The following is a 27221-nucleotide window of genomic DNA, read 5'->3' on the forward strand; positions in this document are numbered from 1 at the left end:
AGAGAGAAAGAGGCAGAGACACAGGCAGAGGGAGAAGCAGGCTCCATGCAGGGAGCCCGATGCGGGACCTGATCCCGGGACTCCAGGATCAGGCCCTGGGCCAAAGGCAGGCACAAAACCACTGTGCCACCCAGGGATCCCCTATTTATTTTAAAGATAAAAGCAGACACACCATTTTATATCTTTTCTTTTCCAACTACATGTTTACAGTGTCATAAAGTCATCAATTTTTTATGATCAGGTCTAGAATCTGTGCTTATAACAGCTATATGATAACATAAACTATACATAGTAATACCTGAGTTGTCCTAATAGAGATGTTGTAGAAGAAAGTTTGCCCCTGCCCATAAATATGACGACATCTCCTGATAAGCTTTAAGAAATATTTTTGTCAAAAAAAAAAAAAAAAAAAAAAAAAAAAAAAAAAAGAAATATTTTTGTCATATGATTTTAAAAGATGGGAAGACCTTATATTAAGAGAAGAGCATTTAAAAAGAATATACTTTCATTTCTTAGATTTTAGTATTATACATTTTAATTTTTCATCACAAAATAAAAGGACTTTAAACTAATAGAAGTAACATATACTACTTATAAGTAAAATGGCTCAATAAAGTAAGCTTGAGTCTAAGTAGGAAGAAACCCACATTTATCTGATTTTTAGTATTTAAAATCCTTGAAAAGGCATCTGTTTTATTGCAGAATTAGCATTCTAAAAAAATACCGACAGTAATAACACACTATCAAATTGTATACAAATGGCAGCTATGTAATTTGTATGTTTAACAAGTTAAATATATGTATTTCTTAATTTAATCTCCTGATGAACTACCTCTAATATCAATATTAAGAAATTCTTTAATTTTATCATACAGTACCAACACCAAAGCACCCCCTGTACCACGAAGAATATTGGAGAAGGCACCACGAAAAAATGCATTGACTCCCTCATGTTGGTATATCTTCACAAAGCAGTCTAAAGTTCCTTTATATTGCCGTTCAACCTCACCACTCTATATGAAGATAAACAAATAGTTCGTTGTTATTTTAATATTTTTCATCTTAAGGTATATTTTTTTTAGTACTGAGGACAAATAAAATTAACACTGTGTTGAATAAGTATGTAATGGGCATATATTGAATACTGTACCCAGCGGCTGGAGGACACTCATACTTCTCTGGCACACTTGAAAACTTTTCATATATTAAGCTTAACAAATTTCAAAAGATGGTCATCACATACTATGATTTACCCTCTCACTATATTGCAACTAAGTGAGGAACTGACAGCAAAAAAGGTAACTAGAAAAATATCAACTGATCAGATAATAAGAAATACACATCTTAGAAGATACTTAAAACCTAAGAATAACCACGCAACTCCTTAATGCAGCTTGAATGGTAACTTATAAGCAAATTAGTGACTTTGAAATATCAGAAAGGAAAAGCTGAAAATTAATGAGCAACCTAAACATTTTTAGAAAAGGAATAAACCTAAAGAAAGAAATAAGAAAGTAGCCAGCAGAAATTAAGGAAATAGGAAATAAATACAACAGAAAGCATAAAAGTCAGTTAGTTATTTGAAATACTTTACTGACAAATCTCTAAAAACACTAAGGAAAAACAAGAAAAGGTTCCAAAATTATAAGAAACATCAAGGGTATATCATCACTGCAGATGTTCCAAAGATTAAGAAAAAGCAAGATATTACAAACAACTTCACAACTATTTTGATAACTCAAAAGAGATGGACAGATACCTTAAAAAAGGTAATTTACCAACAGGATAAAAAAAATAAAACATTAGGATAATATATGAAATTCATTAAAGTAATCCAAGCAGTTGTTTGAAATCCTTCTTATAGAAAACCAAATGTCCACAGGACTTTTTATGTGAGCCGTACTAAACATTCAAAGAACATTTAATTCCAATCTTACAGAAGTTATTTTAGAGAAAAGAAAAAGTGGAAGATTCCCCCAAGTATGTAATAAGGCTTGTATAACCTTGATACCAAAATTAGAATAGGACAGTTCAGGAATGAAAAACTACAAGCCAAAGTCACTACACAATGCAAAACTCAACAAAAAAACTAGAAAATCAAACCTAGCTAAAAATATAAAATACAGTACATAATGACAAAGCTGGGTTTATCCTAAGCATATATGGTTGGTTTAGCTCTGGAGAACAGATTAATGCAAAATACTAACACATGAAAAAAGAAAAATGAAATCATCTCAAGGGATATTGAAGAAACAGGACTACCATTTATGATTAAAAGCTGTTGTAACCCAAAATAGAAAGAAATAGCCATAATATGATAAAAGATAACTATAAAAACCCCACAGCTAACATTCATTTTCATAATTTTGAAGGCATTCCTATAAGATTAGCAAAAAAGGTTGCCAGTTATTATTTCTTTAATATAACACTAAATCACGGGTCTCAGCCAGTGTAAAAAGGCAAGAAAAGGGAAATAAGTTTAAGTATTGATAAGGGGAAGAAACCTAGTATTATTCACATATTATACACCTAACATGTGTAAATAAAAGAGCATACAACTTCAAAGTGTACATATAGATTAGCATTTGTAATAGGGTTTAACAAAGTTGCAGGTTATAAAATGAACATACAAAAATTAAGGTACTATTATGGGTTGCACTGTGTCCCCCCCCCCCCCCCCCCCCCCCGATTCATATATTGAAGTTCCAATGCCCCGTACCTCAGAATGTTACTATATTTGGAGACAGGGTCTTTATAAAAGTAACTAAGATTAAATGAGCTCCTTAGGGTAGGCCCTAATCCGATCTGGCTATCTTTATAAGAAGAGAAACAGAAAAAGGACCAAAGGAAGACACAAGGAGAAAGCTGTCTTCAAGCCAAGGAGAGAAGTCATCAGAAGAAATCAACCTGCTGGACACCTTGACTCAGACTTCTAGCCTCCAGTACTGCGAGAAAAAAAGTTTCTATTGCTTAAGCCACCCAGTCTCTGGTACTTTGTTATGGGAGTCCTAGCAATATACACATAGATCTAAAATCCCATACGCTCACAGTTTTTTTCTGAATTATTTTGATAGTAAGTTGCAGATTATCATGTCCCTTACCTTTAAACACTTCCATGTGCATTTTCTAAAAATAAGAATATTTTCTTGCATACTCAAAGTACAGTTATCAAAATTAGAAAATGTGACATCAATATAGTACCACTTACCTAATCCATAGTCTATATGCAAATTAATTTTCCATTTAAAACTTTTTTTCAGTGTATTAAACTAGAGTTAGATACAGATCAAGAGGAAACACACATGTAAAAGGAAAAAGGAGTAACTTTAAAAATAGTCTATGAGTGAAGTAATAATAGGTATGCTTTACCACTTCAGGTGGCCTACAGGGTTCTTCCAGGACCAATGTGTAGACATAAAATGAGTATACTGATAGTAACTAAAGTACACACTACTTAGGACAGTATCTGGCACGTAATAAGCATTATATTACTATTCTAGCTTTGCAGCCTCATTATTTTCAATTGCCCTCATGAAACATATCATCTAGGTATACTGAACTACTACTCAAGTCATATCTCTATGTATGATTTTCCCCCTCTGCTTAGAATTCTCTGTCTGGAGAAAAAAAATGGATTTATAGATTTAACTTTTCCAAGGGGCTACATCTGATCACTTTAAGCATTTTAGGTATCCTCCTTCTGCTGGATTCCTGGAAGCTCTGCACATTTCTATTTAAAGCATTAACTATATGCATTCAATACTATGCTATGAATTTGGAAGCAGGTTCTACCTTATTTTGTGTTGCCATAACTTAGCATAGATTAGGCACTCAAATATTTGCTGAATAAATGAATGTAACAAGTAAAAACTGAATGTACCAAAATTTTGACTTGGAGATTTATATTTATTTTAAAATATTTTATTTATTTATTTGAGAGAGAGTGAGTGAGCGAGCAGCGGGGAGGAGCAGAGGGAGAAGGAGAGAGCGAGCCTTAAGCAGACTTATGCTGAGCACAAGCTCAACACATAGTTCAATCTAATGACCCTGAGAGATCACAACCTAAGCAGAAACCAAGAGTCAGACACTTAATCGACTGTGCCAGCCAGGCACCTGGAGATTTATATTTAGAACATAGATCATTTTAAACAAGTTTTCAGGGGTGTCTGGGTAGCTCAGTCCGTTAAGCATCTGCCTTTGGCTCTGGTCATGATCCCAGGGTCCTGCGATTGAGCCCCATATCAGGCTCCTTGTTTGGTGAGGAGCCTGCTTCTCCCTCTCCCTCTGCCTGCCACTCTCCCTGCCTGTGCTCTCTCTCTCTCTGTCATATAAATAAAATCTTTAAAAAAAGAGAGCAGAAAAAATAAGTTTTCATCCTTGGAGTTAAAAATTATTTACTTTTATTAAACTATACCTACAACAAATAATGACATACGTCAGTGACCTGTGACAGGGTTTATTCTACTTAACCTAACATTCATTTAGGATAGATATACTAATCCAATCCCTGCCACCCCCCTCCATCTTTCAAACAATATGTTAATAGGAGTGGAAAGCATTTCTACTCTGATAACAGAAGAGGAAGAAACTTTTGCTGGATGATGGCTGTTTTGGGGTAGGAAAGGATGTAAGACAGAATGTATCATGCATTTATTTTAGTAAGTAAAACAGATGACCTGCCTTTCAGCCAAAAATTTTCTAACATTTGAATAAATTATACTTGAATATCAAAAATATTGGAAAATTCAACTAAACTCACAAATAATAAAATACCTGCATCATCATGCGTCTTCTAACTGTGTCAAAGGGATAAGAGAGAATTCCAGAACATGTGGTCACAACTTGAGCAATGAAAAAGGAGACAAGAAATGGGGTTTCCTTTGGTTTTGGTAATAAGCCCTAGAAAAGAAAAACATGTCCAGTAACCATGTAAATTTTCAAAATATCTTAAATTCTCAAGTCAAGGGGTAAGTCTTATAATGAAAGAGGGTTCAATTATACTTAAAATACAATAAAACACATTTGGATTTAATGTGGAAAGATTAAAATGGTATCAGGAGATCAGTAAGAAAGAAATATGCCACGCATGGCTTTACTTTAAAAAGCATATCTGAAAAAAGAAAGCATACTTGCTATCACCAGAGATTTTTTATTAACGGCAAACACTAGGGGAGATAGTAGCCGGTGACCAAAAATTTTTTTTCATAGCTCTTCTTCACACAGTTGAAAAGAAATTAAATAATGCCCGATATTATCATCAATAGGTATTTGATAAGCAGCTTTAAAACTCTAAGCTAGTAAAGAAGCATTCTTAAATTTCAAAACTACTATAGGTGATAATAGAGAAAAGCAAAAGGAGAACATACATAAAATTTTCCATGACTAAATAAACATGCATAAGAGCCTGTTAATTTCCATTAACTTATTCTGTCTAAAAAATACACAAGAAACTAAACAAGTAACATGTCCAGACCACAATAAAAATGACCTTCCATTACATTTATATTAATGAGGGAAGGCAGAGACAATGTGTAAAACATAAAATTTCCCTTAAGTTTTAATCTTATTTAGTAAATGATACATTAATTTCACTACTTCCTTTTGGAAGTAACAGCACAGGATTTTTGTTTGTCACTTAACATAAATTACTTAACTATTCCCAGGTTTTTTTCTCTTTACAATGGGGATATTAAAAGCTATCCTAGGATACTGCAAGGAAGTACTTGACAAAGTTCCTAGAACTAAGTAGTAACTCAAAAAATGGTACTCATTATTACAATCTTCCTCTTTCCTACTTTATGGAAATGCTGTTAAAATCTGGAACTAAAAGGCAAATCGCAGAACATCCTGGAGAATATAATACAGAATCTAACAGTACTCAATAGATAACTGAGCTGTAGTAGCATTTATTACATTTAACTAGTTATACCTTGCCTACTTTTGAAAATGATGATATACTAAGCTGATTATCTGCCTATAAGAAAGTGATAATAAAATGAATGTAAAATCAGAAAAACTGTTAGAAGATGCATTTCTATTTTCTAAAGATTTGATTATGATGTAAGCCTAATTAGCATTTTTCCTATTTGTAACACGATGTATAGTTAGTTGCAAACTGCACAAAAATTTAATGTTTGGGTTTATGCTTTATTTCTAAAGTCAGATCCATAACAGTTATAATTCAATAAGGTTATGGCAAAGTCATGATTTAACAGAATTCTATGTTTCTTATTTCATCATTTATTTTTATTTCTGTAATTAAAGGTAAAAGTTCGTATCTGCTGAACAAACTACTAATTAAAACAATAAAAAGAAACAAACCATGTATTTAATATATATTAGTAAAAGCCCCAAATTACCTTAACTGTGTCATATGCTCCAAAATAGGAGGCTCGGTACACAACGATGCCCTGAACTGAAACACCAAACCCTTGGTACAAACCGACAATTCCATCTGATTTTGCTATTTTTATAATACAGTCACCTAAACCCTTGAATTGTCGCTCTTCAGGACCTAAAATAAAGCCATTTAAGATATATTAGCAACATTATATATTAGATAAACACTTTAATCAAAGTAAATTAACCTTATAGTTTTAATATATCTGGAACTGCCATTCAGAAATTTTTTCTAATAAAAAAGAACAAAATGAAAAATCCTCCCATTTGTTTAAAGAGAATTAAGATTTCAAACAGAATCCTAAAGAATTCTAACTGAAATATCAATCTCTTATAAAAGCAATCTAATTCAAGCAATTTGACTGGCTTAAAACATTTCAACAAAATTACCAGAAGCTACTAATTGGGGTTCAGAAAATACCTGGGAATGAAAAATTCTATGACTTGCTTCAGTTGAAAGGCAGAAAGATACAGGAAAAAGACAAACCTAAAAACTAGTAATTTTTAGGATCATTACCATTTTAGGTGAGTTGTCATTTTTCCAGTGTCTGCTAGCTTCATTTTTATTTTCCCTTCACCTAGAACTCCACAATTTTTAAAAAATATTGTATGTAGGGCAGCCCCAGTGGTGCAGCAGTTTAGTGCCGCCCAGGGTGTGATCCTGGAGACCCGGGATCAAGTCCCACCTTGGGCTCCCTGCATGAAGCCTGCTTCTAGCCTGCTTCTCCCTCTCCCTGTGTTTCTGCCTCTTTCTCTGTGTCTCTCATGAATAAATAAATAAAATATTTTAAAAAAATATTGTATGTAGAATATAATCTACAAGATAAACCAAATTCTCTCAATTCTGAGAGAAAAGAAAACTACAGAACTGAACTAAAAACACAATACAGGAGTTTTAGTCACTTTCTTAACAATAAGAAATTTTAAACTGCCAGTTAAACATGTTAGATGGAACTGATATTTTTATCTTTGCTCAAACCGCTACCCCTTCTGAGGCATTTTCTCTAAATCACTTATCTAAAATTGATGTCACTCCCTGTTCCTAAATATGTATTTCATGTCATTTATTGCTAAATGACAGTGTATTTTTGTCATCCATTTTTTTATTACTTGTATCTTCCCCTAGACCATAATGTACATAAATCACGAACTCCATATTTTATATCGGATGTCTAGGTTTGTGTCTTTCATCTTATATCTGAGGCAGGGCCTAGATCACAGCAGGCACTGAATTAAGTATTTCTTGAATGACTCTGTTTTCTTAAGAAATACTACTAAAATGGTAATAAAAGATTACAACAGGTTTAAAGTCATATAGGCAAGAACAGTACATGGCAGAGAATGAAACCCACAAATTTTAGCAAGATGTAAAGGAGATGGAGAAGTGTTAACTCAGCAGAAAAAGTTGAAACCTACGTTCTTGCAGAGAGAAAAGCAAGCCATTTTACTCCTATAACCGTTAGAGGAACTAAGTATTGCTCTTCTGGTGAAAGCAAAATAGCATCTGGATTCTTGAGCAGCCAAGTGACTTACTCCTCTGCCATCCTCAGAACTGAATACAAGGTGCCAGAATGAAAGGGGCCAATTGAGTTACTTCCTCAATTGCTGAAAAAAGCTTCACATAAAGATAGAGCATTGTGAAATATCAAGATCAGGGATATAAGGTAATTAAAAAAGAAAAAAAGTCACATACAAAGGATCAGCAGTTAAGGGATCAGTTTCTTAAGAGCAATATCAGAAACAAGAATCTAGAGATGCTTTCAAAATTGTGAAAGAAAGAAACTTTAAAGTAGAATTTTACATATGGTCAAATATTAAGAAAAAGGGTAAAACAGAGACATTTTTAGACTTGCAAGATCTCAATATCTTCTATGTACTTGAAAAAAAAAAAAAAAGCTCAGAAAGCTATTAAAGAACATAATCTACCAAAACAAGAGTATAACAAAAACATAGGAAGATGTGACAAAATAAGTTAAGGACAGAGGCAAAGGGAAATCTGTAGGATAAGAGCTGTATATGTAACCCAGAGAGGAGCCATAGTTGAATTAGGAATAAGCTATGGAGCAATACAGAAAGTGGCTCTCTAGGAAAAAACTGTGAGTTACAAGAAGTCTTTGTATTTGCTCTTTTGTTACTGCAGTACTGGCCTTCACCTTCCACCTTTTGAGGGAAAAGAAAAAAGTAGTAATCTTTAGGCCCTATGACTCTACCACTTGGTTGAGAGTAAGATTTTTAGAATGTATTTCATGTTGTCATTATAGCATAACTCTACAATGAATAATACTTCACTCAAAACACAAAGAAGGGGAAGTTAGTATTTTAAAAATCCTATACCTTTTCCAATATCAACACCTAATCGGGTTCGGGCAAAGTCCAGAGGATAAACTACACATAAAGATGTTGCTCCAGCAGCTCCACCAGAAGCCAGGTTTGCCAAAAACCACCTCCAAAACTGAAACATATTAATTAAAAAGTAGTTATTAAACTATAGAATCTGTTTAAAATTTTATAAAACTGCTTTTTATAAACTGCTTTTATAAAGTAAACATCTATAATAATGTATATATTATCCAAAATATTTTCCTTCATGTCCACGAAGCCTTTGTTTCTTTCCAGGCAGTCTGGGAGATACAGTTTAAATGCGGATATATAGAAATTCCAAGACATTTTAATTGCCTCCAGCAAAAGTAGCTCAAATTAGCAAAAGAGGACACATAAGACAATCATCTCTGTAGACTATATAAATTTTTAATTAATACTAGTGTTAATTATGGCTAAAATATCAGGCATCTATGGAGGCTTTGTACCTTTTTTTGGTATGGGAGGCAATAATACTTCATAATGCGATAGTTTTATTTTATAATTTTATTAGATAAACTCAAAAACATTTTCAACTGCTGACAGGAAAATTGGCAGAAATATTATAATATAGTTGAGCAGCATGTAAATCAGGCTTAATGGACTGCTGAGGTTCTTTTTGATAAATTATTTAAAATGTGCCCTGCTTAGGTCCAGTAAACTGCTTTTCAACATCTAGAACTTAATGGAGAAGAAAGAATATTTGAATTGGAATGGTATTAGCATTTCATTCTTTTTTATTGCCAAATAATATTTTCTTTCAAATAATATTTTATTATATGGATTTATCACCTTTTATTTTTTATTTTTTTAATATTTTTTAAAATTTAAATTCAACACCACATTTTATTTAGCCATTCATCAGTTCATGGACATTTTAGTGGTTTGCACTTTTTTTTTTTTTTTAATTTTTTTTTAACTTTTATTTATTTATGATAGTCACAGAGAGAGAGAGAGGCAGAGACACAGGCAGAGGGAGAAGCAGGCTCCATGCACCGGGAGCCCGACGTGGGATTCGATCCCGGGTCTCCAGGATCGTGCCCCGGGCCAAAGGCAGGCGCCAAACCGCTGCGCCACCCAGGGATCCCGGTTTGCACTTTTTTGAGGCCAAGATTCTTAATTCATCTGTTTATTTCACAATACATGTCATGGGCCTTGCCCCCGAATAATTGTAATATTCAATAAATATCTGTTTAATGAGGTATTAGGAATCCCACATACTGTTCTCAGACTCTCATGGTTCCTTTTCAGTGAAACTCTTAAGTTTTGTATGGGTAGCCGTTTTATGATCACCCAGAGATAATCTGATCAGCAGACTGCATCTGACCCCAAGATAGCTAATCCACAGTCTAGTAGATAATCTGTAACCTGGTAGAAAAAGATGAGCTGTACCAGATTCTATTTTTTGGGTATCTGACTCTAAAATTCAATACCAACTAGCAGGAAAGGACAGAAATAGAAACATTAAATAGCTATTTTTAGGTTTCCATCCTCTTCGAAACTGTTGCCAGCTTTAAATCCTCTTCCAATAAAAATTACACATATATAAACACACCTTTAGTGGTTTAAGGTATTCCTCAAACATGCATGGGTCCCAGGAAGGCAGATCAATGACTTTCTGTGTGGACGATCATATAATTTATTATTCAAACCATGATGCTTCTGACAGTGGGACTTTTGAAAACATGACACAGACAGGCAAAACATGGATAAACAGTATGGCCAATCTTCTGATGGAAGGAAGGAAGGGGGAAGGAGGAAAGAATGAAGGGAGCAAGGAGTGGGAGAAAAGTATCTGTGGTGAATCATAATCTTGCAAGTATTTGTGTACCAAACAAAGTCTATCCCTCCACAATTAAGCCTGAAGATAAAATAGACCCAGAGGACATGGTATATCAGTATAAATCAAGAGTTTCAGTTGTTATAAGTCAGTAATTTCAGATATTATTATATTGTAAAAGGAGAGGGCAAGGAGAGGAATCAGGGAAGGAGAGGTGGATAAAAGAATCTGAGGGTTTTAGAGGAAAATAATCTTGTTTATTTTTAACTGTTGACAAATAGCTACTGTGTTAATAAACTCAATGATGCGCTGAAGAACAAATGCCCTAGGATCAAAGTTCTAACAAAGTTTGGGCATGAAAAAGTGCTGGGAGAAGTTCTAGTCTTCCTTGCTGAGGGTTGTATTGGAAGCTACTAAAAGGTGGCAGAGAAACATTTTGTGCCCAGGCTCAGCTAAGGTTCACCCAGTCTAGTCACCTCAGCTGAGAGAGAAATAGAGTAACAGTTGAAGGATCTGAGTTTGGGAGTTAGAAAGACCTGAACAATTGACTTGGTCAAGCACTCTCACTTCTGTGTCTTGCTTTCCTTACCTTTACATTTAGGATAAAAATAACTACCTCAGAGGGTGAGGTGAAAATTCAATGAAACAATATATAGTAGGCATACAGCTCCCCACCATGGTTGTTGTTTTATTTTTTATTTATTTTATTTATTTTATTTATTTTATTTATTTATTTATGATAGGCACACAGTGAGAGAGACAGGCAAAGACACAGGCAGAGGAAGAAGCAGGCTCCGTGCACTGGGAGCCTGACGTGGGATTCGATCCCGGGTCTCCAGGATCACGCCCTGGGCCAAAGGCAGGCGCCAAACCGCTGCGCCACCCAGGGATCCCTGTTTTATTTTTTAAAAGTAGGCTCCACATCTGGCCTGGAGCCCAAAGTGGGGCTTGAACTCAAGACCTTGAGATCAAGACCTGAGCCGAGATCAAGAGACTGATGCCTAACTGACTGAGCCACCCAGGAGCACCTCTGCCTGAACCATGATTATTTTTTAAAAACTTTTTATTTTGAAACAATTGCAGATTCACAAGAATCCTAAGAAATAATACAGAGAGAGTCTATTAAATCCTCCAACTAATTTTCCCCAACTATGTAGCATATATATAACATAACTATATATAGCATAACTATAGTAGAGGAAATCAACACTGATAAAAAACTTCTTATCCAGACTTCACCAATTTTTTAAGATTTTATTTACTTATTTATGAGAGACAGAGAGAGAGAGAGAGAGGGAGGCAGAGACACAGGCAGAGGGAGAAGCAGGCTCCATGCAGGGAGCCCGACGTGGGACTCGAATCCGGGTCTCCAGGATCAGGCCCTGGGTGGAAGGTGGCGCTAAACCACTGTGTCACCTGGGCTGCCCCAGAATTCACCAATTTTACATGCATTTGTGTATTTAGATTATGCAGTTTTATCACATATGCAGATCCATGTGACCATTGCCACAGTCAACAGTTCCATGATAAAGATCCCTTGATGCTATCTATCCTTTTACAACCATAACCACCTCCCTCTCTTCTGGCAACCACCACTATGTTTCCATCTCAATGATTTTGACATTTCAAGAATGTTATATAAATAAAATCAGAAAACAACTTTTGAGATTGATTTTTTTCCACTTAGCATCTGAAGTTGCTGCATGTATCAAGTTCTTTAAACAATTGTAAAATATACATAACATAAAATTTACCATTTTAGTCATTTTTAAAAAGATTTATTTAGGGCAGCCCAGATGGTTCAGTGGTTTAGCGCTAGTGTGACCCTGGTGACCTGGGATCAAGTCCCATGTTGGGCTCCCCGCATGGAGCCTGTTTCTCCCTCTGCCTGTGTCTCTGCCTCTCTCTCTCTCTCTCTCTCTCTCTCGGATAAATAAAAACTTAAAAAAATTAAAAAAATAAAAAAAATTATTTATTTAAGAGAGGGAGACAGAGACAATCTCTCTCTCTCTCTGTCTCTCATGGATAAATAAAAATTTTTAAAAAAATTAAAAAAAATTTATTTATTTAAGAGAGACAGAGAGCACACACACCCACATGCAGGGGTAGAGGGAGAGAGAGAATTTCCTCAAGCAAACTCCCTGTTGAGTACGGGTCCCAATGTGAGGCTTTATCTCAGGACCCTGAGATCATGATCTGAGTGAAAACCAGGAATCAGGCACTTAACCTACTGAGCCACCCAGGGCCCCCCGCCCCCATTTTAGCCATTTTTTAAATTTATTTATTTATTTATTTATTTATTTTTTTATTTTATTTTTTATTTTTTTTTTTACATTTTAGCCATTTTTAAGTGTATATTCAGTGACACTAACTACATCCACAATACCATAAGAACATCACTCTTTTTGAGGTGGCTGAGTGCTGCCTAAGCCAGTTAAGCATCTGACTTTGGCTCAGATCATGATCTTGGGGTCCTAGTTTCTGTGTGAATGTAAGTTTTCATTTTCCAGGATAAAGCCCAAGAGTATAACTGTTGGGCTGTATGGTAAGCACATGATTAGTTTGTAAGAAACTATCATGCTCTTTTCTAGAGTGGTAGTTAGTATTTTACATTCCCACCAATAATATAAGAATAATCTAGCTTCTCTACAACCTCACCAACATTTGGTGGTGTCACTATTGTAGCCACTCTGATAGGTGTGCAGTGATATTTCACTGTGGTAGATCAGTCACTTTTAAACTCACATAATATATTTGCTTTTTCTATCTTTCTTGCTTCTTTTAAGACCAGGTAAGAAATCAAAAATATGAATTTTTCTTTTTTTTTAGTTCTTTCACTTCAGGGAGGTGACAAAGATGAGATAAAAATTTGATGGCCAAAATTGTAAATAAAAGGATCATTAATATCCAAATTTAGCAAATAATGTGTAATTAAATATATTACTTAATTATGACTGAATACCTTAACACCCTAAATAATGTCTTCATAGAAATACTAAAGATGTTTTTATCTCAGGCTCCACTTTTTTTTAAAAAGATTTTATTTATTTACTCATGAGAGACACAGAGAGAGAGATGCAGAGACATAGGCAGAGGGAGAAGCAGACCCCATGCAGGGAGTCCGATGTGGGACTGGATCCCAGACTCTGGGATTACGCCCTGAGCTGAAGGCAGACGCTCAACCGCTAAGCCACCCAGGTGTCCCAGGCTCCACTTTTTAATCTGAAATTTATTCCAGATACTTAGCAAGGATCAGAGTTAACTTTAAAGCTTTTAAAGCAATGTTATTTATAGTTAGGAATAGATGCCAGTAATATAAATATTCTGGTTAACTCAGGAGTTAATTTCTCCATTTGGCTTGGTCTTATAGAATTTATTTTCTTGGGGAGGTGGGGTGGGAAATGTTCAGTAGAGTTAATTCATCAGGCCTCTATTGCCCAAACCCTTCATATACTGCGATCTTCAGGACCAGTCCCTGACCACTTCCTTCAAAATAATTTCTAAGCCCTTGGAATATCATACCTGATAAAAGTCTCTTTGTATGCCAGAGGTTCGGGGCTACACCAGACAGTTTATGCTAGCATATCAATTTATGGTGAACACCAGTTTTTGTATGCTTGGAACACTGGGCTAACCTTTTTTTTTGGGGGGGGAGCTAACTTATATCAGTTTGATCTCTTAGGTTAGGGGGTGGTAGCTGGAGTCTAAGTAGCTAAAGACAGTTACATTCCATGCCTATGCAACTAACTCCCCCCAAAATCCTGGACATCAATGTTCAAGTGAGCAACCCTGTTTGGCAACACATATTTACTGTCACACATTATTGCTGGGAGAATTAAGTGCTGTCCATATGACTCTACCAGAAGAAGACAAATAGAAGCTTGTGTCTAGTTTCTCTTGGAATCTGTCCTATGTGCTTCTTCCCTTTGCTGATTTTAATCTATATCCTTTTTGCTGTAAAAAAAAAAATGAGTGTAATAGTTTTTCTTAGTTCTTTGAGTTCTAGTGAATACATGAGTTGGGGAATTCCTCATACAGGTTCTGAGTCAAGAAAAGTTCCAATTATCACAGCAGTCAGCTAAAAAAGATAGGAATATTTTTCTGAGTGCCTATCATAAAGCACAGTACCATGATAAGCATTTTACAAGTAATCTCATCTAAACACCACAAGCTTTCTTCAGATAAGAAAGCTAAAGCATCACAGAAGTGACTTTTCACAAATTCACACAGCTGAATAACAGCATGAGGATACAAATCTAGGTCTTTAAAGTCTGAACAATTTTCATTACCTTTATACCTCCCATCACATAACAATGCAAATCACTCAATAAACATTTGTTAATGAAATATAAGTTATGAAGAAATGGGAATAAGTGATAGGAAAAGAAATTTTAAAAGACAGCAACAAAAAATGTTCCACAAACAGCTGCTTTTGTAAAGAACCTGCTAGGAGAGCTCAGTTGGTTGGTTGGCTTTTTAGGAGAAAGAGAAAAAGAAAAAGGAAAGGGGAAGAGAGACTTTGTAAGGGTAAAGGGACACCTTAAGAGTAATGCAGGTGGTATAGCGTATGTGGAGGCAGCAAAACAAATAGAAACCAAAACAAATGACATATAGTTCATACAAGCAGGAAATTTTGAAACTGAAATTCTGTCATCAAGGGAGTGATTACCTTGAAAGAGAAGGCACCTTTTCAATAAAAAAATAAAATAATTCTTCAACTTAAATTTATTGCTTTCCTGCTTGTTTGATTGGATCTTCTAGGCACTTTAAACTCAGCCAAACAGAGCCTTAGTCATTAAAATGCAACAGTGTACTTCTTTAGAAAATTAATTACTTCAGATATATTGGAATACAGATCTGTGGATTGCTTTTTTGAACTTTCCTAGTGCTGTAGAATAGTGATTATAACATGTATTGTTTTAATTATTATTTCTTCTACCACTCAGCACCTTCTCCCTAAATAAAACATCATAGGTTAAGGCAAATCCCACTACTTCTTAAAAAATAATAAATATTAAACTGTACTCACCTGTTTTTCTTTATTAACTCCAGACATGAAAAGTTGTTTGTATTTGTCCTTAAAAGCAAAGTTTAGAGCTTGTGTTGGAAAATACCGGATAACATTTGCCAAATTGCCACGCCAATAACTGAAGAAGCCTACAAAAGAAAACATATTAAATATAAACTTGTATTATCAAAAAATTCCCATAGCTTTAAAAAACTTATTTGAACTAAAACTCATACCCTTTCTCATGAGAAAAAATTAAGTCTATGTGTGAATTCACTGAAGAAAACAGGCAGCGTGGGACTTCTGGGTGGCTCAGAGCTTGAGTGTCAGTCTTCACACCAGGGCAAGATCCTGGAATCCTGGGATTGAGTCCCATGTTGGACTTTCTGCATGGGGCCTGCTTCTCTCTCTGCCTATGTCTCTGTCTCTCTCTCTCTCTCTGTGTCTCCCATGAAAAAATAAAATCTTTTTTTTTTTTTTTAAGAAAGAAAACAGGCAGTGTTAACTCCATGTACCCCATTCCAATTTTGTCAATTTCCAATAAGAAGCCTTAGATACCTAAAAATCTACGGAAAGTATTATCAATTGAATATAAGGTTTTTCCTAGTAGAAAAAGAGTCACTAGTATTTATCAGAGAAGCTAGTGATTAACCCTTAACCTCATTTCCAAATTAGGATATGTAATTCCTATGGTTAAACAAAATTGGTTTGTGTATAATACATATGAGAATGAAAAAGTAATAAAAGTATAAAGTCGGGGCACCTGGGTGGTTTAGTTGGTTTAACGTCTGACTCTTGATTTTGGCTCAGGTCATGGTCTCAGGGTTGGGAGATCGAGCTATGAGTGGAGCTCTGTGCTGGGTTTGGAGCCTGCTTAAGATTCTCTCTCTCTACCTCTGCCCTCCCTCCCTTTCTCTTTCTCAAAAAAAAAAAAAAAAAAAAGAGTCTATATCCTTATCTTTACCTTCTGGAACCTAGGCAGAAAAAGGATCAATTTACAATTCAAAGCAGTCTCCAGGGGTCAGACAGAGAGAGACTGGAGAAAACTTTCCAGTTCAATAATCTTCCTACTTCAAATCTTCATAGATTGACCAATCCTTAAAATTCAGTCATTGTGTTACCCCTATTAATTCAGTGTTACCTTTATAATCAAGCTGCCCTACAATACAATAGGCTATCTCTTCAGCAGCCATAGTTGTTTCTACTAGGTTGCAAATTGTCCAACGGTTTGATCCGGCTATTCTGAATGGGATACCTCTAGTCCCAGCTTGGAGAATACCCAGAATCAGTCTTCTAAAGATAAAGATTCAGATGAAAATAATCTCAGTTGACTGGGCTGATATGCTTAGAAACTTAAAGTTATATTTATTGTTAACTAAGAAAGTCTTCTTTGTGGGGGGAAAAAAACAACATAGAATCTCCGTGAATCCCAAACTACATGTAAAGCAACTGCACAAAGGTAATTAAGAAGCATATTTAATAGCCAAGAAATAATCTCAGTACTCACAACTGACTCAGTCTTCACTAGGACACTTAACACACAATGGTAAATGCTACCACTTCCTAAGTATTTAATATGTGCCAAGCACTGGCCAAAGGCTGTGTGTTACATTTAATCACCACATTATGCTTTTGACGTAGGTTCACCTATAGTACTCATATTATACATGTGTAAACTTTAAAGTTTAAAAACTCTATACAGACATAGTTAATAGCCAACCAGGATTTAGTCACATCTTGTGTCAGACTCCAAAACACTACTCTAGGTTTGGGTTTCTGAAGAAATAAATCTTTAAAAGTCCTAAAATTATTAAAGAATGGTAAAGAAAGCTCTTTCTTAAAAAGGAAAACATTATTAAAAAATTTTTGAGACAATATTAACAAAAACAATAAATTCTAATAACTTATTTTTATTCATTTAATCCCCATAACCACCTATGAAGAAGGTACTATTAGTCCTTCCATTTTAAAGATGAGGGAATGAGTTTAAAAGAACTTCTAACTTGTCCAAGGGCACTTAGAAAACTGTACTTCTGGAATTCAAACCCAAACAAACTGGCTCAATAATTCAGTCCTTTATCTACAATACTTTTCCATAAATAATCACGGTTATTTTCTATACTAAGAAAAGTCAACTTTTTCTCTAATGGAAGCAAAATAAAAATCTTAAAACATAAGAAATATAAGCAAAATTTTTTTTTGAAATATAAGCAAATTATACAGGAATATTTCTTACTAGTTATGGCCACATGAAGTATGAGGGAGGTTGGTGAATCTAACTTTTGGAGATATTTTAAGTTATTTTTAAGTTCTTCATTGCTAATGAAAACATTTAAGAGAGCATTTGTAATTTCTTAGAGGTGAGACCTCTAGAAGAGACATACAGAGAATGAAATATGACTGTATAAATGATGTTGAAGAATAGGACATGGTTTTCTAGACCATGGTTTATTGTAACACAACAACAGGTTAGGGAACCCTGGGTGGCGGCAGTTTAGCGCCTGCCTTTGGTCCAGGGCGCGATCCTGGAGACCCGGGATCGAATCCCACGTCGGGCTCCCGTGCATGGAGCCTGCTTCTCCCTCTGCCTGAGTCTCTGCCTCTCTCTCTCTCTCTCTGTGACTATCATAAATAAATAAATAATTAAAAATTAAAAAAAAAAAAACAACAGGTTACTGGCAGAAGACAAAGTCAATTTTAAAAGGATCAAAAAGAACATATTGACTGGAAAATTGCCAATATGATCAAATGGGATTTTTAAAAAAGATTTTATTTATTTATTCATGAGAGACAGAGAGAGAGAGGCAGAGACATGGGAAGAGGGAGAAGCAGGCTCCACCCAGGAATCCCATTTATTATTATTTTTTAAACAAATGGTTTTTTCTTCAACTTAAATCCCATTTGAGGGACACCTGGGTAGCTCAGCAGTTGAGTGGCTGCCTTTGGCTCAGGGTGTGATCCCGTGGTCCGGAGACTGAGTCTGGCATTGGCTCCCTGTGAGGAGCCTGCTTCTCTCTCTGCCTATGTCTCTGCCTCTCTCTGTCTCATGAATAAATAACATCTTAAAAAATAAAATAAAACGGAGTTTAGAAAAAGTGTCATGTATCAAAAAAATACTAGAATTTCCATTTTAAACATGGGTTTTAAATATTAATAGTCATTTTGGAATTGGCTCACTTAGCTGAATGATACTGAGATATTATGGGTTTTTAGATTACAAGTTATTAATAATTCTGTAATTATTATTATAGTTTGAATTAATATTTACTTCACAAGAGTGTCGTACACGGGTGCCTGAGTGGTGTCCAATTCTTGATTTCAGCTCAGGTTATATTCTCGGAGTTGTGAGATCCAACCCCCCACTGGGCTCCACACTCAGAGGGGAGTCTGCTTGAGTTTTTGTTTCTCCCATCTCCCTCTACCCCTCCTCACTGAGCACACACACTTTCTTTCTTAAATAAATAAATTAAAAAAAAACAAGAGTGTCATACATAAGAGTAATATAAAGGTTTGTAACTTTGGCTAATGAATTAAATATAAATGGAAGACTTTGATGACAAAGACATCTGGAAATTAATATGAAGCCATGACAAGGTGCTGTGTTTATTATGAGTCAAGGGGTTTGCTGGAGTTGGCTGAAGAATATATCCTTTTTAGCAAAAATGCATTTGCCTGAAAAAAAAAAAAAACCTAGAAAATTCCCCAAAATAAATGTTAATGTCTCAATAAAAATCTAGAAAGAAATAAATCCCTTGAAGTATATATAACAGGAAAACTGGCAGCTCTTAATGGGTTATGTCTGAAATAATATAATCTCACATACCTTAAATATTTTTGCATATATTTCACAGAATTCATGGATTCCCTGAAGCTACAGTGTCAGGTTAAGAACTCCTCTTTGGGGGCACCTGGTTGGCTTAGCCTTGGTTAAGCTTCTGCCTCCTGTTCAGTTTGTGATCCCGGAGTTCCGGGATAGAGCCCCACATTGGCCTCCTGCTCAGTGGGTAGCCTGCTTCTCACTCTCTCTCTACTCTTCCTCCGACCTTGTGTTCGCTCTCTCTTTCAAATAAATAAATAAAATCTTTTAAAAAAAACCCTCCTGTTTTAATCTTTTTCCATAGATCACCCTTAACAAATTATTATTCCTTTCTTTGCATCTCACTGCTATACCATGCTCTTAGTTGCTTCAATTCCTCTGCTAGAGCACATAGGGAAAGGAACCTCAAAGTGAAATTCTAAATGTATTTTCTACAAAAATATTATTTTGGGGGGGCCAGGTTTCAAGGTTTTATTCAAATATACTTTAAGTACACTTTGTATCTATGTAGGTTGCCTCAGACAGACTACAAAAACCTACTCTATGTATAATGCAAGCTAATCCCTAAATATATTCATTTACAAACGAGTATCAGGAATACATGTTAGTAAATTTAGGAAAGCATACATACCAATTAAAGAGTTAAAATTTATTGAGCTCTAATTGCAATAGATATATGGTTGAATATTTTATAAGCATGACTTTGTTTAATCCTCACAACTATCATATTGGGTAGGTACTATTACTATACCCATTATACAACTGAGGTAACTGAGGCTGAGAGAGGTTAAATAAAAATTGCTGAAAGTCACAAGGTAAGGAAAAGGCTGGGACTTGATTCTAGAAACTGACTCCAAACCTAGAGCTATTAAATCTATACTGCTTCTCCATAAAAATCCACTCTGGCTAAAAACAGTAGTATTTTTTGGTGTATCATCCATTCTGGGGGTGCCTTGGGACCCTATTTAAAAAAAGAACAATTCATTCTGAATAAAAATATTTTTATATTTTTATATAAAAATTTTGGTCAGAATATTTTTGGTCAGAATAAAACAAGAGAAAAGAGTGATGCAAATGCAACAGTATTTTTTACTCTCTCTAATCATATAGAATAAAAGGACAGTTTCCCAAGATATAATCACAAAATAGATCAAGAAAGACATAGTGATTGTGGTATCTTTCTCTGTTATTAATAAAATATCAAAGTTTTTGACTTAATTGCTAAGAAAAAAATAATCTCTTCAAAATCAAACGCTGAGAAAAAACTATTATAAACTTAATTCTGAGAAAATAATTAAGAATTAAAATAGAACAGACAAATGAACACGGGAGAAAAAAGAAATGAGGCAAACCATAAAACAGACTCTTAATTATAGAGAACAAACTGAGGGCTCCTGGAGGGAATCCAGTGGGCAGGAGGATGGGTTAAATGGATTATGGGTATTAAGGAGGGCAGGTATTGTGACGAGCACTGGGTGCTGTTTGTATTTATACACCTGAAACTACCATGACCATCACTGTAAGTTAACTGGCATTTAAATAAAAACTTGAAACCAAAAAAATAAAAGTATTAAAATAGATCTGATGGGAAAATGAGAAAAAGTTATGAGGCCATTTACTGGTGAACTTATTCGCCAAGAATGAAATGCTAGGGATGTTTGGGTATATATATTCTAGGCTGGTCAGCTACAACATGTTTTGATAATATGTCTATCAGTAAAAAAAATGTAAGCATGACTTTCAGATATGTATATACTAAAAAAATCATATATATATATATGTATATATATACACACACTGCACACTTTAAAAATATACCCGAAACAGAAATTAAAGAATGTAATAAAGATTTTTCATTTAAAAACTTCTTAGTTAGTACCTAGTACATAGCAGACTTGCTAGGGATAGCATTAGGAACAAATTTGTCTTACGGAGCTTATATTTTGAGGGACAGGACCCAGGGAAATAGACAATGAACAAATAAATATGTGGCTATAAGAACAAAAATAGTATATCGAGATGGAGGAGTGAGGAAGGGCTATAGGGTGGTTGGGAAAAACTGGCCAGGAGATATTAGGGTTCAACTTAGCATTCATTTGAACAATTAATATTTTTAGGTATCTTGCTAATCATGATGGCTTTTTTTTGTTTTGTTTTGTTTTAATTTTTATTTATTTATGATAGTCACACAGACAGAGAGAGAGAGAGAGAGAGAGGCAGAGACATAGGCAGAGGGAGAAGCAGGCTCCATGCACCAGGAGCCCGACGTGGGATTCAATCCCGGGTCTCCAGGATCACACCCTGGGCCAAAGGCAGGCGCCAAACCGCTGTGCCACCCAGGGATCCCTAATCATGATGTTTTTATACCATCATTTGCTATTATCTCAAGGCACCCTTAGGGTAACGTTCATTCTTAAGAACAGTATACACGAACCTATATTTCAAATAGACTTCTTGATAATTTCAAATACTCAAATAGCCTTCTCTCTATAAATCCAATTGGCAAACATAAACTATGTTTATTATATAATAATCGAGGAAAGGTGCCTATCATCCCTTCTACAATGTGTAATTCATACTTTTTTTTTCAGAATGCCTTAGTATTCTGTAATATATAATTTACATTTGGCCCATGCACAGGTGCCAGAGCTAACTCATATACCAAGTATCAGTCAAGTTTATTTTCCCATTTTATTTAAAGTCAATGCCTAATACTTTCTTACCATACCCCAAAACACTGTCTTCAAGATATAAAAAAACCTCATGGCCAGAAACTCCTAAGAGAAAAAGGGAATTCTGGTAGGTGCTTAAAAATGAGCCGCACAGATCAGATCTTTAAAAGACTATATTTACAATATATTAAATAAAACAATTATTTTAATTTAAAATATTCTCACATATCTGCATATTGTGCCCAGTGAAGAATTATAGCACAGACACCAAAACGTTGTTAGCTGTGCTGATTTTAGTAGTGATTTGTCTTACTTTCTGCTTCTTTATGTTTTATAACTTTCTATAATAAACAATCATTATTTGTGTGATAAAGGTTTAAACAGTATTAAATAAAAGTATGCAAACAAAGTTGGAAGGCCCTACAATCAACAAAAGAATAGAATAAATCTTTAAGAATAGCATCAGTCAAGATTAATTCAGAAGCTTTTAAAAGCCAAGGAAAGCTTATAAAAAGAGAGGTACCCAAAGAGAGGTTTAAAGCTGAGAGATCTATTCTTGGGGCAGAAAGAATGCAGAGATAAGGTAAGAAGACTGCGAGAGCATATACTTGTGCCTTATGAATTCATGTCTCTCAGGTTAAAGAGAAGCCTAAAGAGAAGCTATCAGTAAAATTAGAGCAAACATGAAACACAAAAGAAACTTCAGAACATTTGAAAGGGGGATGTATCTTGATTTTCAAGAGCAATAGAAGGTAAATTCCAGAAAATAACAATTTCAGAACTTGATTGCCTAGTAAAGTTCCAGAATGATTTACCATAGTGATTCTTAACCTCACCAGCCTCAAGTCCTCTCTACAGAATAAATATTTTACAATACATCCTTCACTATCTAGAAATAGAATTCAAAGACTGTGACCTCTTCGACAATATTTTACAAATCCATATAATGCCCTCCCTACTATATAGGAAGAGAAAATAAAGATGTTTTGAATAGAATAGGTATTTTAATTAGTAAATTGATGAGGCATGAACGCACCATAGACAAAATAGTCAGATGCTTGCTTCTACTTAATAATGTTATCATTAAGATACCATTAATATTTCCTGTAAAAAGGATTAATATATTTGTGTATATATACATACAATCATCATGAATTCAATAGTTAAGTGGGTGACCAAATATCACAAGAACTGGTTAGTTTTCCCAATGGTGAGCAACTCTCAGTACAATTTTTTTGTGGGGGAGAGGGCAGCGGAAGAAGGAGAGAGAGACTTAAGCAGCTTCCACACACACCCAGCGCGGAGCCTGACACAGAGCCTGATGTGACTCCATCTCACAACCCTGAGATCATGATCAACCCTGAGCCACTCCTCAGCACAATTCTGAACAAAACAAAGTATAATATTCGTCCTCCCATGGAGGCTGCTATGTATATGGACATTATATCCCAGATCGTTTGTAAGTAAATCAGAGTTAGGTTTTGGGCTTAGAAAACCATAAACAGTGGGAGAACTGAATCATTCAGCCTGCAGGGTAAGTGTTCGCTGTGTAGGACTGGCCATGTACAGCAGCAGGATGTTTATCATCCCTGGCTTTGCCTTTTACATCACTGCAATTAAGGATTACACCCTTCTACCGTGCTAAACAAAAAATTTCCTACAAGTCTGTAAAAATGCCCCTAGATGGCAATATTATCCCTGTCATGAATCCTAATCTCTTAGCATAGAATATACCATGGTGTGTATATTCATAACAGAGACTGCATATAGGAAAAAATATCTTAAAGTTCTGCTTATGATCATTTCATTGGAAGGAAAATGGGCACTGGAACACTATTCAGAACAATCTCTATTTACAAGAGCTATAATGAATATGTTTAGGTTTAAATATCATTTACAACACTTAAAATAAGAAATAAATTAGTGCTCATCAGCACAATCGGACCAGAATACTTAACTTTACCTGACTAAATATCTAAAGCAGATTAACCAATAAGAGAGTCCCCTACTTCTCTGAAGAGGTCTTAGAATATTAATTAAGAAGAGATAGGTTCCTACTTTCCTTTAAAAATCTTGGTGGAGGGCAGCCTGGGTGGCTCAGTGGTTTAGCACTGCCTTCGGTCCAGGGCGTGATCCCGGGGACCTGGGATCGAGTCCCATGTCCGGCTCCCTGCATGGAGCCAGCTTCTCCCTCTGCCTGTGTCTCTGCCTCTCTTTGTCTCTCATTAATAAATAAATAAAATCTTAAGAAAAATAAAAATAAAAATCGTGGGGGGAAGGAGAAGCTTTGATAAAACAAATGGGAGTGGAGAAATGTGAAGCACTATGAAAGATCTGAGCTCAGCTCCCCATATGGGCATTTTAAATTTACAGCTTAGATGATTGATGCCTTAAAAGTTATACTCCACCCAAAGTACTATACCCAGCAGGTCAAGAGGAGTTGCAGCTATATCTCTGGGGAGAGAGCTTTTATCATGAAGAATAACCACAGACTTAGGAGTGGAAGAGTTTAAGCCACTTCTCTTCTTGTTCAGAATACATAATAGACCTATTTCTCTTTTAAACAGAGTTTTCAATTGGATACAACTACATGGGTGGATTATAGAAAAGTCGTTAACAAATTTATTCTCTTATGCACTTAGCTAACTTAGGATCAGTTCTGCAACAGGAGGGTTATTTAATGGTTAACAGAGCCTTCACTACTCCTTGTAAAGCATTTCAATAAAACTGGAAAAAAATTAGAATTTTAATTAAGGCAAAGCTGATGCAAAATACTACTGACTTTATTTAAAATTTTTATATTTTGCTGGGATCTCTGGGTGGCTGAGCGGTTTGGCGCTGCCTTCGGCCCAGGCCGTGATCCTGGGATCCCGGGGTCGAGTCCCGCATTGGGCTCCCAGCAGGGAACCTGCTTCTCCCTCTTCCTGTGTCTCTGTCTCTCTGCCTCCCTCTCTCTCTCTCTCATGAATAAATGTGTAAAATCTTTAAAAAAAATAATAAAATTTTTATATTTTGCTCATCTTGGATTTTTCGCATTTTGACTTTTAAAAAAATACTGCATTAAATTATCATTTGTTTTTATTGAGTTTTGGCGGGGCAGGGGGGGGGGGCGCCACAAATTTGCAGGGGTAAATGCCTCTTTGGTTTCGGCCCTGGCCTTCAGTAGTTCTCAAGAATAAACAGAACCTCTTTTTACTGAATAAGAACTAGAGTACTGGGAGGCTCAGATGGTTCCACATTTGGAGTACTTTATCTCAAAAGTGTTATTTCTGGGCAGTCCCGGCGGCTCAGCGGTTTAGCGCTGCCTTCAGCCTGGGGCGCGATCCTGGAGTTCCAGGATCTAGTCCCACGTCAGACTCCCTGCATGGAGCCTGCTTCTCCCTCTGTGTCTCTGCCTCTCTCTCTCTCTCTCTCTGTCTCTCATGAATAAATAAAATCTTTTTTAAAAAAGTGTTATTTCCACAAATATTTGAGCAACTTAAAGCACCTGTTAACATATCAGCAAAGTACCTAATGGCATCTCCCTCAATCCTACGGGGTGGGGGTGGGGGTGTCAACCACTTTTCTTCTGAGCTGGACACAACTGCCCCAAGGTGTAAACCCTGATGTTAAGGAGAAAACTAAGACGAGGAGAATGTGGTGGTCTCTCCCACCCAGGACTGGCCACCTTACAGGCCTTCTCGGCGCCACAAAGTGTAGCCTCTTAAATTGGTTAAGAAACTGAATTTTAGGGGATCCCTGGGTGGCTCAGCGGTTTGGCGCCTGCCTTTGGCCCAGGGCGCGATCCTGGAGTCCCGGGATCGAGTCCCACGTCGGGCTCCCGGCATGGAGCCTGCTTCTCCCTCTGCCTGTGTCTCTACCTCTCTCTCTCTATATATATATATCAGGAATAAATAAATAAATCTTAAAAAGAAATAATTTTAGGGATCCCGGGGGGGCGTGCTCAGCGGTTTAGCGCCGCCTTCAGCCCGGGGCGTGACCCCGAGGGCCCTGGATCGAGTCCCATGTGGGGCTCCTTGCATGGAGCCTGCTTCTCCCTCTGCCTCTCTCTGTTTCTCTCATGAATAAATACAATCTTAAAAAAAAATGAATTCTCAACAGGTGAAGAAATAAACTCATCCCCGCCAGATGCGGCGGTGGTGCAGTCCGCTCCCCACAGGCCCCACTCCCCCGCCTCCCCGTTTCTGGGAAGGTGAACGGGACGGGCTGGCACGGCTGCCTCGGGTACGCACCCTGCTCGCGGGGGATCCGCACCAGGCAGTCCATCATGCCCTTGTACTGCGTCTCGGCGCTGATCTGCTTGGACGACGCCTGCACCTGCAGCAGCAGCTTCACCCGCTCAATGGGCGCCACCGCGGTCTTGGACACAGCCGCGGCGACGCCGCCCGCCAGCAGGTCCTTCCCGAAGGAAGCGGGGTCAAAGAGCTGCTTTCCCGACTTCTTCTCTAGCCTCTTCTTCGGAGGTTCACGCTGCATGGCGGGGCGCTGGAGGTGAAGACGGGCAGCGGCAGCGGGAAGCAGGCCTGAGGAAGACGACGAAGGGAGGCGGAAAACCGCTTCGGCGTCGTCCTGGCGGGAAAGTAGCGCGCAGGATGCCGGGAGATCAGCGCGCAGGGCCGGGTTCCCCGGAGCTGCTGCGCAGGCGCCTCCAACGGCCTCCCGCCTTCCGGCACCAGACACGTGACTCCCGACACGTGGCTCCTCCGCGCAGGGCGCAGCCTGGACAAGCCTCGCTGTGGGGCGGGGTCCGCGGGCCGCGGGTGCGCAGGCGCAGAGGTGCCGGGAGCGAGCCGGCCGAGCGAGGACCGTGCGAGGAGGTGGGCAGCCGAGACCGGGGCAGCGTCGTGAGGCAACCGTGTGGGGCTCGCCAAGCGTAGTTTCCATTCCTAGGGTTGTTACCCTCCCATTTTTCTCTTGCAAACCACTTCAATTTCTGCTCCTTCTGTTTGGCAGGGATTTTTATCTAGTCCCGTTTTAAGTCTGCCTTTGCTGGTTGCACCCCCAGTACCTTAGTTTAACATGTTCCTCATTCTTCTGAATTTTATTGAAATTGGTAGTTTTATCCGGAGCAGTAGTTCTTTATCCAGACTGACCTGAGGGGACAGGGCTCTGCTGTTTTAACTAAGATTCGGGATTCTAATGTACAAGGGGGAGAACTAAGGGCCTGTTCTAGAACAGTGTTTCACA

General features: G+C 36.8%; 1 protein-coding gene across 1 annotated transcript; it reads right to left on the reverse strand.

Annotated features, from left to right (window-relative positions):
• Positions 1–445: 445 nt before the first annotated feature.
• SLC25A31 (solute carrier family 25 member 31) lies at positions 446–26660 on the reverse strand. The gene is made up of 6 exons (XM_038564702.1): positions 26267–26660; positions 15567–15694; positions 8734–8851; positions 6360–6514; positions 4774–4899; positions 446–1013 (listed from the first exon to the last, which is right to left on the reverse strand). Exons 1-6 carry the CDS (start codon positions 26508–26510, stop codon positions 813–815), a joined length of 972 nt encoding a protein of 323 aa, XP_038420630.1. The 5' UTR covers positions 26511–26660; the 3' UTR covers positions 446–812.
• Between the last annotated feature and the right edge of the window lie 561 nt (positions 26661–27221).

This window comes from Canis lupus, chromosome 19 (assembly GCF_011100685.1).
Source record: "Canis lupus familiaris isolate Mischka breed German Shepherd chromosome 19, alternate assembly UU_Cfam_GSD_1.0, whole genome shotgun sequence".
Lineage (NCBI taxonomy): Eukaryota > Metazoa > Chordata > Mammalia > Carnivora > Canidae > Canis > Canis lupus.